At 44.6% G+C, this 17,246-nt stretch overlaps 1 protein-coding gene across 10 annotated transcripts in view; it reads left to right on the top strand.

The window, feature by feature from the left end:
• Positions 1-17,246, top strand: part of NBR1 (NBR1 autophagy cargo receptor) — a 577,507-nt gene that overhangs the window by 269,063 nt on the left and 291,198 nt on the right. For all 10 annotated transcript variants that reach the window (XM_086924037.1, XM_086924035.1, XM_086924034.1 and 7 more), the window contains one exon: positions 17,000-17,159. In XM_086924037.1, the coding sequence (XP_086780163.1) occupies positions 17,000-17,159 (160 nt within the window). The remainder of the gene's footprint in view (positions 1-16,999; positions 17,160-17,246) is intronic.

The raw sequence follows: 17,246 nt of genomic DNA, 5'->3' as shown, positions 1-17,246 counted from the left end.
TTTCAGATTTTTCGAGCCCTGAGTGTGGGTCTCGATATCTAAGGTGCCTGGCGCGAACGCCGTCTGTCCCGTGCCTCGTTTGCCACATCATTTCAATCCCTGCCGAGAACCGAGATGCCCCCAGGAATCTCCAACAGTTTTGCTGGCAATCGCTCAACAAAAGTATCTGAAAGTGGGGAAGGTGCATAAATACTGCACAGTGTAATAATTTCCCCATGCAATGTCCTTGAAATAATAACATATCTACCATGGCGGTCAGACCATATTTTGGAATGAACATAGGGGATTCAACGCTGGATTAGTATGTCGACCTCCTTCGGCACTCACAATCCACTATATCTGGCCAGCTACGATGAGGAGGGAGGTCGCAGGGAACAGCCCAAGGGCCCCGGGGAGGTAGACTGGCAGGGGCCCCCAACTGCACTGTAACTGATCCAAGCGGGTCACTCCAAAGGACCCTCCCCCAAGGGAACCAAGGCACTCACTGCGGTGAAGATCCGGGATCCACACCGGCTCGGCTGCAGGATTGCAAAATTTGCCGATGGGCCAGGCGGCGTCCATCTCCCCCACTCACACTCTGTTTAGGCGACGGAGCAGAAGTCCTGAGGGGGGCCCAACAGATCTCGAGCGGGCCCCTATGTGCCAGCCCTCAGCCACGGCCTCTGCAGGTCATCAGGGCGCGGGGCACTGCCGGTGCCAACTAGACTGACCCTAGACGCAGTGAGGAAGGGTTAAGGTAGACCCGGACCGCCAGGAGCTCCTCACGAACTCACACGAGCTCGAGGGGGGCAGCGCCAGGCCTTCGCTGCCTGCAAGCCCCAGGCCTTCGCTGCATGCAATCCCCAGGCCTTCGCTGCATGCAAACCACAAGCGGTGGCTGCGCAGCCACAATCCACGACTGAGCCAAACTCCGGAGCGGTAGCTCCCAGCCCACAGACGTGGGCTCCCAGCTGTTCCTCACTGGTTCCGGCAGGTCATGTGTCGATTAGGGAGGGTTACTACACCACCAACGACAGGATAAATAAAGGATTATGTTTGAGCTTGTCTAGAAAGTGTCCGCCATGCTGGACCTCTTGGCCACGCACCCCTGGTCCTCACATATTTGATGTTCACTCCCTTTGAGCCGGTTCACAGTGGTCCTTTGCCACACCTCACCCTCGAGATGGAGTTCCTTGTTACCTTCCCCTCAGTGAGAGAGTGAGCTTCACTCTCTCTGTCAACCTGCATCATTTTCTTCCCAGGCAAACTGGTTCTTCGTACGTGAGCATCCTTCTTAACAACAGTTGTGACACCGTTCCTCGTCGGTCAAGCCAATACCCTGCCGGTGTTCTATGGTCCTCCTCACCCCTCTAAGAGGGAGGAAATATTCCATTGTTCATACCCCGAAAGAACACTTAGCTTTTACATCAATTGTTCCAAAGATCATAGGGGGGGGGGCATCAGTTCTTTGTGGGCTTCACTGGGGTTTAAAAAAGCAAGGCAGTGCAGCAGAGGAGCATCACCTGTTGGCTCGATCTCTGCAGCAATATCTGCTATGCATTGCCCAAAAAGCAGCCTCCAGAAGGTCTGTAAGCTCATTTCATCAGGGTCAAAGTTGCTACCACTGTGTTAATACGCAGAGTTCCTGTCTTGAATATCTGCCAGGTAGCTACATGAGCATCGCTCCATACGTTCACGAAGCACTACTGTATGAACAGCAAGGATGCTGATAGCCCCATTTAATCTGCTTGGTCCCACAAGACTCCTTGGTTTGAGCCAATTCACACACCCACCTCCTAAAAGGTATAGCTCTATTATTTATTCACAAGGTGAGGAATCGGCGGTTCGAAGTCTCTATCAGAAGAAATATTTATTAGCCTTCTGTAATTCTCTAACTGGTAGACACATAATCATCACCCACCCTCCCATCCTCACCATTTTATGAATTGGTCTCTACCCATTAATAGGATCAGCTCACTGGTCAAAGCTAATTTGCTGTTGGGGCTCTGCGTCTGGGGATGCGGTGCAGCGGACGTCAGCGCATGCGAGTGACACCTTTATGAGCCCCGCACATTATTTCCTGGGCAGGGTGGCATCCTTGCGTAGCCACACGGTGCCACATAACGTCACAGAGAGGTACTGATCAAAAGTTACTGGATCCTGTCTGACATCTATCCAAACATGCATTACAACACTCACTTTTGAAGTTTCCTCTTCTGTCTCGTTTGAACAGGCACAGTCAAAACTCAAGGTGAACATACAGAGCCGGATTGGCCGTAGTGGACACTGGAAGTTTCCCTGGTGGGCCGTAAGAGTGGGGGCCGGTATTGTTACTGGGGCAGTTTTTGCAGACAATGTGGGCCCTTGTAACAAAAGCACATGCAGTAGTAGTGTTCCTGCCAGCACCCCTCCATCCCCCACCTGGGCGTGTTGGACCTAATTGCCAGGGCTGGTTTGTGATCCCTGCCCAGCCCCCTGTGAACAAATGAGTTTATATCAACCGCTGTATACTAGAGTCTTGTCAAAACAATTTTCAAAATCAACTAGTGGTCCTGGAAGTAATTAACCTACATGTATTTTGTCCTGGAGCCCACTGTGTTGACTATTTGCTTAAGAACACCCCTTCCCACTTAAAACAAAAGAACCTAAAAAATGTGTGTGTGTTTGTTCTCATGGCAGCTCATAGAAAAGTTACTTTCTTAATACCACTAGGAAAAAGAAGAAGATGATAAAATATCATTTAAAAAGGTTCAAGTTTTTTAACTTCAGTATAAATTACTGAAGTTAAAAAACCTGAACCTTTGTAAATGAACTCTCACTATAACTGTAGTTAACCCACAGTATAACTGCTGTAGTTGAGAAAAGGTGTGTCTTAATGAGATATTGGTCAGCAACTTACTAATGTCCTTGTTGATTTGCATCCTAAAAGAGACTTACTGGGTTAATGTGTGCCTAAAATTTGATAGGAAGATATTTATCTGACGAGAAGGAAAAAATATAAAATACAGATCTGTTTTTTATAAATGAACATTATTATGATCGGTTACTCAAAATCATGTCGTTGAGAAGGGCCTGTCCTAAGAACGGATCTCATAGAGGTTGAGACCGAGCGAAGGTTAACTGATAGTCTGTGGCTCCCAGGGCTAATTTGATACACACAACTTAGTTTGCACCATGTTTGTTTCAGTACAGACTGTACTGTTGGTGTTCTTTCAATTTGCCATAATCATTGAAATATAAGGACTGTGATGTATTTTTGATATTCTTCATATTCACACTGAAGAAGTTAAGAAAGGCTAATTAAGCAAAGTAACAACTTCAAATGAGGAATTACTTTTGCTCATTCTCGTTACAGGATTGCATAACAGAGATTCTACTCAAATAATTGCTGAGTCTTCTAAAAAGACCATGGTTTGACTAAAATGTTCCTATCTCAATCACAAGATGGCAGATTTCAAGAGTTCATTAGCATTTTTATCTCGGAGTCCTTTTTTGTTGCCCATTTGTAATAGAGGAGAGTTATACAAATTCATTAGGTTATTGTGGTGGCATATTGACATATTTCATATACTCAAAAAAGGTTAATGGTTAGACATTTTCTCATGTGTACTGTTTGTACAATGTACAACTATTCCTATGAGTTTTCTGGCGTTGTGAGATCAGAAATATCTTACCAAAGAAGTAGAGAAGTTTTAAACTAATCATGGAATGGTAAATAATGAGTACATTCAAGAAAGTAGAGGGAAAGCGAATTCCATTTATTTTCCAGTACGTAGGAACGTGGCCATCATAACACATTCTCCTAATTTTGGGTACAACAGGCTTCTCTTCCAGGGGATACTCATCAATAGTCATAAGCACTGAATAGTCCCGCCCTCGTTCGGGGACCCCGGAGCAATAGCCAATAATATGCATAGATCTATATATATATATATATATATATATATATATATATCCAATACCAATTGCCCTTTGCAATAAGAGGTCACACGGCAACATTCTTGCCATCCGGCTATCGTCTGCAGGCAGCCTGTCACATTCACCGTGGTTTCATTATTTTGCCAACGCGTTTCGAGGCAGGACGCCTCTTCTTCTAGGGCTGCAAATCAACACATTGAGAGTGCGCATTTACCATTACACTGCCTTTATTTGTTTCCATGACCCCCAACGGGCGTTACTCCAGTTCGTGATGCATTATGGGGCATGCAGTTGTAAATGCGATAGTTTGATTGTTCATGTTGACTGAATCACGATGTGCTGAAAGAAATTAAAAGTTTGTTCAATCCTTGAGTAGGCGATGTTTGTGAAGGCTGCTTCGTTCAGCAGTTAGAACGTTGCGCTTTAAAGGTCCCGATCTGTTCAGAACCAGGCTCTCCCAACTGACAGGCGTTTCCCTTTCAGCTGGTGACGGTGCTCCTCTCCACGGCCGGGCCGCCGTGTAAGTAAATCCAATACCAATTGCCCTTTGCAATAAGAGGTCACACGGCAACATTCTTGCCATCCGGCTATCGTCTGCAGGCAGCCTGTCACATTCACTGTGGTTTCATTATTTTGCCAACGCGTTTCGAGGCAGGACGCCTCTTCTTCTAGGGCTGCAAATCAACACATTGAGAGTGCGCATTTACCATTACACTGCCTTTATTTGTTTCCATGACCCCCAACGGGCGTTACTCCAGTTCGTGATGCATTATGGGGCATGCAGTTGTAAATGCGATAGTTTGATTGTTCATGTTGACTGAATCACGATGTGCTGAAAGAAATTAAAAGTTTGTTCAATCCTTGAGTAGGCGATGTTTGTGAAGGCTGCTTCGTTCAGCAGTTAGAACGTTGCGCTTTAAAGGTCCCGATCTGTTCAGAACCAGGCTCTCCCAACTGACAGGCGTTTCCCTTTCAGCTGGTGACGGTGCTCCTCTCCACGGCCGGGCCGCCGTGTAAGTAAATCCAATACCAATTGCCCTTTGCAATAAGAGGTCACACGGCAACATTCTTGCCATCCGGCTATCGTCTGCAGGCAGCCTGTCACATTCACCGTGGTTTCATTATTTTGCCAACGCGTTTCGAGGCAGGACGCCTCTTCTTCTAGGGCTGCAAATCAACACATTGAGAGTGCGCATTTACCATTACACTGCCTTTATTTGTTTCCATGACCCCCAACGGGCGTTACTCCAGTTCGTGATGCATTATGGGGCATGCAGTTGTAAATGCGATAGTTTGATTGTTCATGTTGACTGAATCACGATGTGCTGAAAGAAATTAAAAGTTTGTTCAATCCTTGAGTAGGCGATGTTTGTGAAGGCTGCTTCGTTCAGCAGTTAGAACGTTGCGCTTTAAAGGTCCCGATCTGTTCAGAACCAGGCTCTCCCAACTGACAGGCGTTTCCCTTTCAGCTGGTGACGGTGCTCCTCTCCACGGCCGGGCCGCCGTGTAAGTAAATCCAATACCAATTGCCCTTTGCAATAAGAGGTCACACGGCAACATTCTTGCCATCCGGCTATCGTCTGCAGGCAGCCTGTCACATTCACCGTGGTTTCATTATTTTGCCAACGCGTTTCGAGGCAGGACGCCTCTTCTTCTAGGGCTGCAAATCAACACATTGAGAGTGCGCATTTACCATTACACTGCCTTTATTTGTTTCCATGACCCCCAACGGGCGTTACTCCAGTTCGTGATGCATTATGGGGCATGCAGTTGTAAATGCGATAGTTTGATTGTTCATGTTGACTGAATCACGATGTGCTGAAAGAAATTAAAAGTTTGTTCAATCCTTGAGTAGGCGATGTTTGTGAAGGCTGCTTCGTTCAGCAGTTAGAACGTTGCGCTTTAAAGGTCCCGATCTGTTCAGAACCAGGCTCTCCCAACTGACAGGCGTTTCCCTTTCAGCTGGTGACGGTGCTCCTCTCCACGGCCGGGCCGCCGTGTAAGTAAATCCAATACCAATTGCCCTTTGCAATAAGAGGTCACACGGCAACATTCTTGCCATCCGGCTATCGTCTGCAGGCAGCCTGTCACATTCACCGTGGTTTCATTATTTTGCCAACGCGTTTCGAGGCAGGACGCCTCTTCTTCTAGGGCTGCAAATCAACACATTGAGAGTGCGCATTTACCATTACACTGCCTTTATTTGTTTCCATGACCCCCAACGGGCGTTACTCCAGTTCGTGATGCATTATGGGGCATGCAGTTGTAAATGCGATAGTTTGATTGTTCATGTTGACTGAATCACGATGTGCTGAAAGAAATTAAAAGTTTGTTCAATCCTTGAGTAGGCGATGTTTGTGAAGGCTGCTTCGTTCAGCAGTTAGAACGTTGCGCTTTAAAGGTCCCGATCTGTTCAGAACCAGGCTCTCCCAACTGACAGGCGTTTCCCTTTCAGCTGGTGACGGTGCTCCACGGCCGGGCCTTATTGCAAAGGGCAATTGGTATTGGATATATATATATATATATATATATATATATATATATATATATATATATATATATATATATATATATATATATATATATATATATATATATATATTATATATATACATATATATATTATATATATACATATATATATACATATATTATATATATATATTATATATATATATACACATAAAATAACTATATATATAGATAATATGCATATACATATACATATTCAGCCCAAAATAACCATACTAGGCTCAAAAGACTGCCCCCAAATGCCTGAAAAATCTTTACATTTGTTAAATAAAGACATATAAATTACATTATATGAAAATGCAAAGAAGAAAGCACTGCCTTTGTTGACTTTGAAACACACAACCTTTATTTTCAAAGGTAAAACAGGCAGGATCATAGAGGCAGCTTTAGCCTAGATAGGCTGCATTGTAACAATAGGAAAAAACTGGTGCCGTGCCTTTAAGACCTCTATGAGCCTCCAGGCTCCCATCATGCACCACAGGTGACAGGGGTGTTTCCTGTTTCCGGCTAATACCCTGGGCACTACTCTACGGCATACCGCCACTCGTTTTCCTGATAACAGGCATTACCCGCCCTGTTCTAAGACGAGCCTGGTACCCTTCGACAAAACTCACTTTGTGCCGATTTGCACAATTTGGATAAAACACCCGATCAGGACCGGGTTGGAATTATCACCGGTCCCCCGATACAACGATATACCACACCTTCTCAGCCCTGAAGAGTCAATGGGTTTACTCCCTAACTGACGAAACACGTGTCGGCTGTTTTTTCTTTCTTGGTGGTGGCTCCTGTGTAAGGAGGACCTCTCACATACCCATTAAAGCTAAACAGAAAGAACATCGCATGTGATCTTATCCTTCAACGCCTCACTTTGATTACTCATAACTTTATAAAGTGTTGTGTGCGCTTGACTGGCTGTTTAAGCTAATGTGACACTGATGCTAGTCGGTTAGGGTTTGTAGGTACTGAGGTGAGTTTTTTGGTCCACCACAATTTACTGAGGTCCTGGGTCTCTGTGCACAGTTCTGTGTCTCAGCAGAATCCCTGCAACAAGCCGTAACAAGCTTCTGGATTCAATTTTATGATCTCACATTCTCTTGAATACAGATATTTTCTTTATCTAAAATAGCCTGTGATTGACAGCATTAACAGTGGGCACTGTTTATTGGCACTTCATGCTCCTAAAGGCACGCTAACCCATCATCTCAAACTACTGTTCCTCAGCTTAAGCCAACCCCCACCACCAACTGCACGCTCTAGGCTAAAGGTAGAGGATGGGCCTTTCCCCTCTCTGGTCCCATTATCAGGTATCAAAGTTACAAGTTGTCAAACCTAAAGTATCAAGTAGAATGCTGAAAGATAGCAAGTTGGCTAGGTTATGTCCGCCTTTTACCCTAGTTTATCATTTGCAAGAAGAAATGACTCCCAAAAATCAGGATTCTTTGCATTTCAACAACTCAAATTTCAAAATAAGCAGGTGACAAGTGAGAATTTAGGATGTCATGTAACTTCTAGAAGTTATGAAATCCTGTTTAACATGGCTACTAAGACTCCATTCTTTTCTAACCAAGGAAGCGGACACAGTACAGGGGAGACCCTTATTTTTCTGAATTGCCATTGAGTAATGAGGGACTAATTCTAATTTTGGATTAAGACACAGAGTATGCATCCTAGGGTGTACCAGCATCATGGCTGCCTGTCGCAAAACGGCCAGTCTGGGTCATGCTTTTCAGTAGGCAAGGGCACTCGTATGCCTTTAGCAAATGGTTTACAGGTCGGCAGTGAAATTTAGATTAGCGGTACAGCCAAGTACTGCAGACATGGTTTAAAAAGTTCTGATATGAGAGTGAATACGTTAGACAAGTGTACTACCCTAAGCCAGAGGTTGAAGAGAAAAAAACTCTTTATTTTGGACGGGAAATTGAGTAACAGGGGCTCCCATAAGTTCAGGGATGATTCGAGACAGATCAGAGATTATGCATGCTATTTACGCTTATGTTCTTGGCTTGCTCCGTGCAGGTCTCAAACCTCTTTATGCTTTGGAATTCCTTGGACTGCATAGCTGGGCTGCCTCTGACTTGCACTTGCAAGAGGCTCATTTTCTGAGCTGACCTCCAAGAAAGTATCAGTCTGCTGTCCTCCCTGTTTGTCCTCCTGTTTGGAGCCTGCATGTCACCACAGTAGATACCTTTAAAGGGTACATAACCCCTTGAGACCATGGTACATATAAAATACAACCAATTACTCCTAAATGAAACGTATAAAATTAGAGAAGTTGCGTGATTTAATCCAATTGGTAAGTCCACCGAGCAGCTTACCCTGTGAAGCACATAATAAAGTAGAAGTAGTGGAGGGGTGAAGAGGTAGCCAAAAGAAGGTAGGACCAGTCCCTCAACTGTCGGGTGGGTATAAGGAAATATGTTAAGTGTTAAGGTGATATGAGATTGGTGTTGCTGCCACTCCAAGGGTCTGAAAGGGCCTGATGCGGGAACAATTAAACCATATTGAGAGTGGGTGGAATGGAGGGACAAAGAAGGAACCAGATTTGGGGGTGCACACATCTTCGATAAAGGGTTGCAAAGAATGAGCGGAATATTGAGCAACGATGCCTCAGTGCAACCCCATTCGTGACCAGTCTGGTGCTCTGGATGGGTGCCGCAGAGGGCACCCAGTCTGTGTTCCTAGAAAGTTCTCCAGAGACTTACAGCCTGATTTAGAGCTTGACAGATGAGTAACACAGTCTCAAATATGATGGATATTCCATCCGCCGTGTTACAAGTGCTATTTGGCTCCTAGCTCACTCGGTCTCAGCCATCTGAGTTTTAGAAGGGTTTAGAACTATAGTCTTTAATGTACCCTTGTTCAGATTCGTATTTGTATTCGCAATACATGCATCCAGATGCTGCACACATTCAGTTCTATATGTCTGGAGAGGTGCCAGCCCATTTCTTTAAAACCATATTGATTGAATTGATATATTGTGCCTGCCACTGAGAAGCAACTCTTTAGCTAATTACTTGTAATTGCCCACCGTTGCGTTATGATTTCTAAGGTTGCCTCCACTACCCGTAGTCTATAAAAACATGACCGTGAGCTTAGAAGTATTAGCTTCTATTTTGCATAGGATTTCAAACAAAGAGGTGAGTCCTCTTCCCTTGGGTCTGTAGCAGTGAACTCATTCCATTAGGTGGTCACAATATCCCCCAGTGAATAAGAATGTTACAGACAGTGAATATCTACCGTGGTAATGTCCACTGTGGATTAACCCAAAAGCTATGCCATCCAATAGTTATTTTGGATTTACTCATGGATCGCTCCTCCCTCCTGTGGACATATGCAAATCAGTCTGAACCTGTGCCTCATTGGAACAGTCCAGCCCGAACTGCCAAGCCATGTCTTCCCTGGACCGGAAACAAGCATCCTGGGACCGGTTTCGGATTCATAATCCTCATCAGCCAGGCTATCTTGAATCCAGTGGCCAAGTGAGCAAGGGACTCACGTCTGAGCATACCCTGCCAATTTAGGGCGAACAAAGCGATACAAAAGGGGATGATGGATGGAGCGTTTGAGCAAATGGCTTAGCAGTTCGTGCTGGACTGTTCCCATGAGGCACAGGGTCAGACTGATTTGTATATGGCCATGTCTGAACTGGGGTGGCATAGTAGGCCAAAGAACGGTGATGGATTAAACCCAGATCTGTTGACTGGGTGTGAGTGTTTGATTGGTTCAGATGCTCCGTCCATCACCACCCCCTTTTGTACCGCTTTGTTTGCCATAAGTTGGCAGGGTATGCTCAGACGTGAGTCCCTTGCTCACTTTGGCACTGGATTCAAGCAAGCCTGGATGAAGGCGGCTGGAATGCCAGAAACTGGTCCTAGGAAGCTTGTTTCCGGTCCAGGGAAGGCATGGCTTGGCAGTTCGGTCTGGACTGTTCCCATGAGGCACAGGATCAGACTGATTTGCATATAGCCATGTCTGAACTTGGGTGGCAGAGTGGGCTAAAGAACGGTGATGGATTAAACCCAGCTCTGTTGACTGGGTGTGAGTGTTTGATTGGTTCAGATGCTCCGTCCATCACCACCCTCTTTTGTACCGCATATAGTCAAGCCGGCATTGGGGTGTGGATGGTGCTTCCCCATGGACTATATCGCCCAGTCTATCAGCCTGTATCCTGAACAAACTGTTGACGGTTCGGTAATTCTCGGTGCATGGCTGCACAGGTGTAATGTTATTTAAGAAGAATATTCAATTCAATTATATTTATTATGTTATGGAACTCAACTGAGGTCCAGATAAAAAATGCAGCACTTCATCCATATCTTCAGTTCAACAGTATTAAAACATTTGTAGGAAAAACATCTTAAAAGAAAACATATCACTACTATCTAAAGACAAATTGTTTCCTCCATTCAAAATTGACACACAGGGGATCCCTATATATACCTTCAGATAACCTAAATCTGTGTCATTAATAAATCTAATTCGTAAATAATATATGAAACCTTATTGTGTGCAAATGCGCAATATCAGTACTGAATACAATACTCTACTACAAAGTGCCAAGATCTGAGATAGTGTGCAAATAACACGAAGAAAAAGATTGCCAGGCCTGCGCCTCCTTTCGATCCAAGAAGACTATCCGTGATCGCCGGGCTCGTCAACATGTCCTGGCGCAATGATCTGCAGTGGTGCCAGAAGATATCTTCGATGAAGGCCCAGGCGTCCCAAAGGTTTCAGAGGAGCTCGACATCGTATCCAAATCTTATGACCACATCACTCCAGGTCAACGAGTGAGTACAACTGCCCCTGACCCTACCCCACCCGAAAACAAGAAGGCTCCGGTCAAAACTTTGCCCGATGACCTTAGTCGAGACTGAAAGTACACTTCAGAAGCCCCGCCTCCAGGCCGGGTCGAAAGAATAAGGAAAAGCCTTCCGGCAGCTCGGGACCGAGCAAGCCACATATTGGTGCCCAAAAAACACAGTCGGTACCGAAATCGGGAATACATCCTACTCCTGTTACCCCAAAAAAGGCCTCTGCATTGAGCGCTTAGGCACCGAAAGACCACAAGGCCTCGGATCCGAAAAAGATTACAGACTCGAAGCTGAAGGAGCAAAAAAACCCTTCTGAGGTTCTAGACCACAAATCAAAACCGTGTTCGGACCCAAAAAAATCGGCACCGAAAGGAGACACCAACATGGAAGAACTTTGTCAACCAGATCCCAAACAAAAGACATTGCATGTGGACCCTAAAACAGGCCATATTGTTAATCTCCCCACAAACAAGGGGAAATTCGACACCTCACACTCTCCTGAGGTGCCTGTGAAGAAAAGAGACTTTGCAACTTCACCCTTACAACCCTCTTCTCCTGTTCTTCCTACTAAACTTTTATCTCCTGAAAAGTCTTGTATACACTCTCCTAGACTCTCTCCACACTCACCACCACCACCACAGGATGATGATGACCTAGGGGACGGGGGTGGACATATTGACCGTCCAGATGACCCTGATGATGACACTGTTATAACACGACACATGGCAGATCCTCCAGTCCTTCCTGATCCAGAGGCATACCCAACAAGGACATCTCCCCCAGATGACAACATTGGCTTTGGTCAGTTTATTGTTAGGGCTGCCCAGTATCATGGCTTGCGAATGCATTGAGACCCCACAGAGGAAGACTTCCTCGTATACACTCTTGTGACATTCACAAAGGACAGTACGAACATTACCCCTGCTAAAAGGTGTCATCAAACATGTTCCAGACATCTTCAAAGATGCCGTCAGAACCAGGATTCTCAATCCTCGTATTGATAAAAAAGTATAATTCTGCCCCTAATGATCCCACATACATTAAAGGTCAACTCTCCTTAGATTCCCAGGTAGTGACCAATGCTAGGAAGCGGGCCAACTCACAGACCTCAGGGGATGCTCTTTCTCCAGAGCCAAAATTGCTAGATGTTTCAGGCTAACGGGTTGCCTCCCAAGCAGCTAATCACTGGAGGATAGCTAATGCACAAACATTACCGGCCAGATACGATATGGCTCACTACGAAGAGCTTGAGGGCCTCATGCAGCATTTGCTTGACCCAATACAAGGCCAAAGCCAATGATTTAATTCAGGAGGGCAAATTAATAACAAACGCATTCATTAAATGTGCCCTTGATGCAGAAGACACTGCATCTAGATCAATCAACACTAGTGTGTTATTGCGAAGGCATGCATGGTTGCACATTTCTGGGTTCAAACAAGAAGTGCAGACTACTAACTTCAAAGCCGTTCAAACTTTTTGGCCCAGCTGTAGACAGAACATTAGAGAAAATGAAAAAAGACAGACTGCAAAATCTATGTGCGCATTACAGTCTCCATCTTCACAAGGCTCCTTTCGCCGCTCCTTTTATAGGGGTGCATCCAAAAACATCAGTACAGATACTGCTTCCTCCTACAAAACTCCCACACAAACATCCCCCAACAAGGGATATTTCAGAGGTGAGTACAAGGGAAATAACAACAAAGGGAGAGGCTGAGGTAACAATACTTGCACCTCCTCCACTAACAAACAGTGACTTTCCTCCACTACCTCCAGACCATCCCACTCCGGTCAGAGGGAGGCTCTCACAGTTCCTACCTGTCTGGAATTCCATCACTACAGACAAGTGGGTAAGACAAATTATCCAGTATGATTACTGCCTGTAACTTACTTCAACTCTCCCCAACATATCGCTCAAACAGCGTCCCAAGTCCACGGAACAGCTAACACTCCTGAAACAGGAACTTTTCTCACTTCTTCAAAAGCATGCAATAGAACCAGTTCCCCTACAGCATCAAAAGACAGGGTTTTACTCCCTGTACTTTCTAATCCCCAAAAAGGACGGTACTCTCAGACCAACACTGGACCTCAGACCTCTCAATTTCTACATACAGTCAGATAACTTTCACATGATCACTCTTCAACAAGTCCTTCCACTGCTTCAACAAGGCGACTTCCTTGCAACATTAGATCTCAAGGACGACTACTTTCTTATTCCCATACACCTTGCTCACAGGAAATAGCTTAGATTAACAGTGGACGGCCAACACTATCAGTTCAAGGTTCTCCCTTTCGGGGTAACCACAGCACCCAGGGTCTTCACAAAGTGTCTCGCGTTAGTAGCTGCACACTTGCGAAGACAGCAGATCCATGTGTTTCCATACCTGGATGACTGGCTTATAAAAGCCAAGTCGCACAGTTAGTGTGTTCATCACACTCACCAAACAATGCTACTGCTACAACACTTAGGGATCACTATCAACCACGCCAAGTCACATCTACAGCCCTCCTGCCTACATCAGTATCTAGGGGAACAATAGATTCTTCCAATGCTCTAGCATACCCCAATCCAGCCAGGATAGCAAGTATGCAAACCCTCATCACATAATTTCAACCACAACACTCCCTTCCAGCTCGAGTGATTATGCAGCTCATAGGAATGATTGCCTCTTGCATTTTCACAGTACCTCATGCAAGACTTCAGATGCGCCCCTTACAAGAATGCTTAGCACGTCAGTGGAATCAGGCTCAAGGTCAACTTACAGATCTGGGGTTGATGGACAGCCGCACACACCACTCTCTGCAGTGGTGGAACACACAAAACCTTTCCAGAGGGCGGCCGTTCCTAGAGCCAGTTAGTGATAGTGATAGTGCTAGCAGCGGACGCATCACTCACTGGCTGGGGAGCCCATCTCCTAAACCACACAATCAGGGCAAGTGGACCACCCAACAAAAACTGCCCCACGTCAATCACCTAGAATTACAAGCAGTATTTCCAACGTTAAAGTCGTTCCAAGCACTTCTTCCCAACAAGACTGTACTGCACAGACAACATGACAGCAGTGTATTACATACAAAAACAAGGAGGAACCTACTCTTTGCAGCTCTCTCGGCTAGCACAAAGCATATGGAGATGGGCCAAGCTTTTATGGAAGGCCTTAAAAGGATAATTCCTCCCACACTGCCACCCTCTCCGGTGGGGAATCTAAACATTGCACTTAGTAGGCTCATGGGTCCTCCATTTGAACATTTACACAAATGCGAACTGCAGTTCCTTACATGGTAAGTAGCTTTCCTTGTCGCAATCACCTCTCTCAGAAGAGTAAGTGAGATCCAGGCTTTAACCATACAAGAACCATTCTTACAATTACATCGTAACAAAGTGCTTCTTCGAACCAATCAAAAATTCCTTCCTAAAGTAATCTCTGCTTTTCATCTCAGAGTTACCAGTGTTTTTTCAAAACCCAGATTCCGTAGCAGAGAGAGCCCTTCATGCACATGACGTCAAAAGAGATATACTTTATATAATTGATAGGATTAAAGTTTTTAGAAGGATAAACCAACTGTTTGTTGCCTTCTCTCCACCACATAAAGGAAACCCCATCTCTAAAGCTATATTTGCCAGGTGGATAGTCAAATGCATTCAAATATGCTACCAGAAGGCAAAACGCACCTTAACAATTCCCTCTAGAGCACACTCAACACGCAAACTAGGTGCATCCATTGCATTCTTAGGGAACATTCCCCTAGAAGACATTTGTAAGGCAGCCACATGGTCTACTACACACACCTTCACCAAACCCTATTGTGTAGCCGTGCAGGCAAAGCAACAAGCTTCTGTAGGCCGAACTGTTCTTAAGACACTTTTCCAAATCACTGCAACAGATACAGGTGACCACCGCTAAAGGAGACACTGCTGTACAGTCAATGCAAATGTATGAATTCTGCAGCTCATATGCCTCGAACGGAAAATGTTACTTACCAGTATGCATCTGTTTTTGGCATGTAGAGCTGCAGAATATCATACATCCACCCTCCTCCCTGGAACCTGTATCTGTTCCAGTGTTATCTTACTTAGATATACTCACATGGACATCTTTTCTTTTTCTACTAAAGTCCATCATTTCCCATCATGGCGAAAAGAAATCTAAGGATGGAGTCAATGCGCACTATCATCCAAGGGAAGAGTCACCTATCTTGTGACTACAAAGACTTCTTCCATATCAACAACAAACGGCAATCATCCGAGCCCAACACCAGATGGTGATCTATGCAAAAGTATGATATTCTGCAGCTCCACATGCCAAGAACAGATGCATACTGGTAAGTAGCATTTTCCTTTTTATTGACCACTGAGCTCCTAAACTGTAATTAACCATACAGGAGCACTGTGAAATAGAGGTGGGGAAGTAATTCCCAAACACTTCAGTGGTGGAGCCTGCCGCTGCTGGTTGCCCCATTGAATTATTGCCAGTATTAAAGAAATATGGAAAAGATTTATTTGTCGTACTAAGGCATCTATATTGAAATTCAGTGACGCCATCCATGCATACCTTAAGGACACCTGGTCTTTAGTAAGTAAAGTATGGCGTGGCTTCTAAAGAATGTAGGATAGTAGAAGAAGCTCTTCTGTTACTGATGTAGTAAGTCCACAATGACTGTAATCCACTAACTTACCCTGAATCATATTTCTCACCTGCTTCTCCGTTAAAGGATACTATTTTATTGTTGATGGCTTACTGGAAAAAATGTGACCCTCCTTTTTGATTCCTGCCATATGTTCCCATAATCCTCTCAGGCCATAATCCTACAACAGATCCACTAAACACTGGAGAGTTTTCATTAAAGCATGGAGCATTTCCAAAATCATGCTACTGTCTGCTCAGTGGACTGGGGTGAATGTAGATGTCATTAGTACCCTATACGCCTTTTGCTCATCCAGTTCCGTGAGTCCACCAGACCTTAAAGTCAGTAAATTCAGCATTTCCATTGTTATGTTGCTGCATGGAGGAAAAAAACCCTAAAGGGTGCCTGTACCTAAACCCTAGTTGTCCTTATTGTCCTAGTTGTCCTTATTGTCTAACTAAATATTTTCTCTGACACACTGTTTCTGGGACCATATGTACGACCAGGATTATTTCCCATCAGAATTCTTTATCCTACAGATTACATGGTAATTTTGTGCATGATATCTTACGCTTTGACATTAGAAAATCTAATTGCACTATTAGGACAGCTATCATAGGTACATTCGTTGGAAGGTTAAGATGAACTTGTAAACTACACCTCTCACAGTTGGTCCTATTGAATAACCACAATCATTTGAAATAAATAAATCGCTTTACACGAGGGATTTTGGAATTATAAATATTTTGGGGTGAGGTCGTACCCCAACTAAGAAGCGATATGTTGTTCACTATCCTTTAATGCCCTTGAGATCCGCAAAAGGATGGGCTAACACAGCAGGATGCTATTCGAGTGAACCCTCTAACTACTGGTAAGCCACACTAACTGATCCTCATACATACTTTTGTGTTGTACCAAGTGAATGCTATACATGAAATATCCAAGAAGTCTAACCATGTGCAACAGCCATTGGTCAGCAAGGTTATATTATGCAAGCCAGAAAATGGCAAAAGGAAATCAGATTTGGAATGTTCTACACCTGTGTTATTTCATTTACATTGCACAATGATTTACTTTAAGCCAGACGCAAATATTCTCTTGTTAACTTTTCTCTTTTAACGATTTTGTTTAGTATCCCTATGCAGCCCTGTACTCCAGTTGTCCCTACGCTAAGTGCTGTGTTTGTGGATGAGAATTTGCCGGATGGGACTCATCTGCAACCAGGGACCAAATTTATCAAACACTGGCGAATGAAGAACACAGGCAATGTGAAATGGAGCTCAGATACAAAGGTACCGACTTTTGTAATACTCCACTTAGCCCGTTTATTGCTGTGCGTTACGTTGAATTTGTTTGCCTTTCTTGTTTGTACTTGTTAA

This window comes from Lissotriton vulgaris, chromosome 5 (assembly GCF_964263255.1).
Source record: "Lissotriton vulgaris chromosome 5, aLisVul1.2, whole genome shotgun sequence".
NCBI classification, from domain to species: Eukaryota; Metazoa; Chordata; class Amphibia; order Caudata; family Salamandridae; genus Lissotriton; species Lissotriton vulgaris.
The sequence above is the reverse complement of the archived record's forward strand: the minus strand, read 5'-3'. Positions and strand labels throughout refer to the sequence as shown.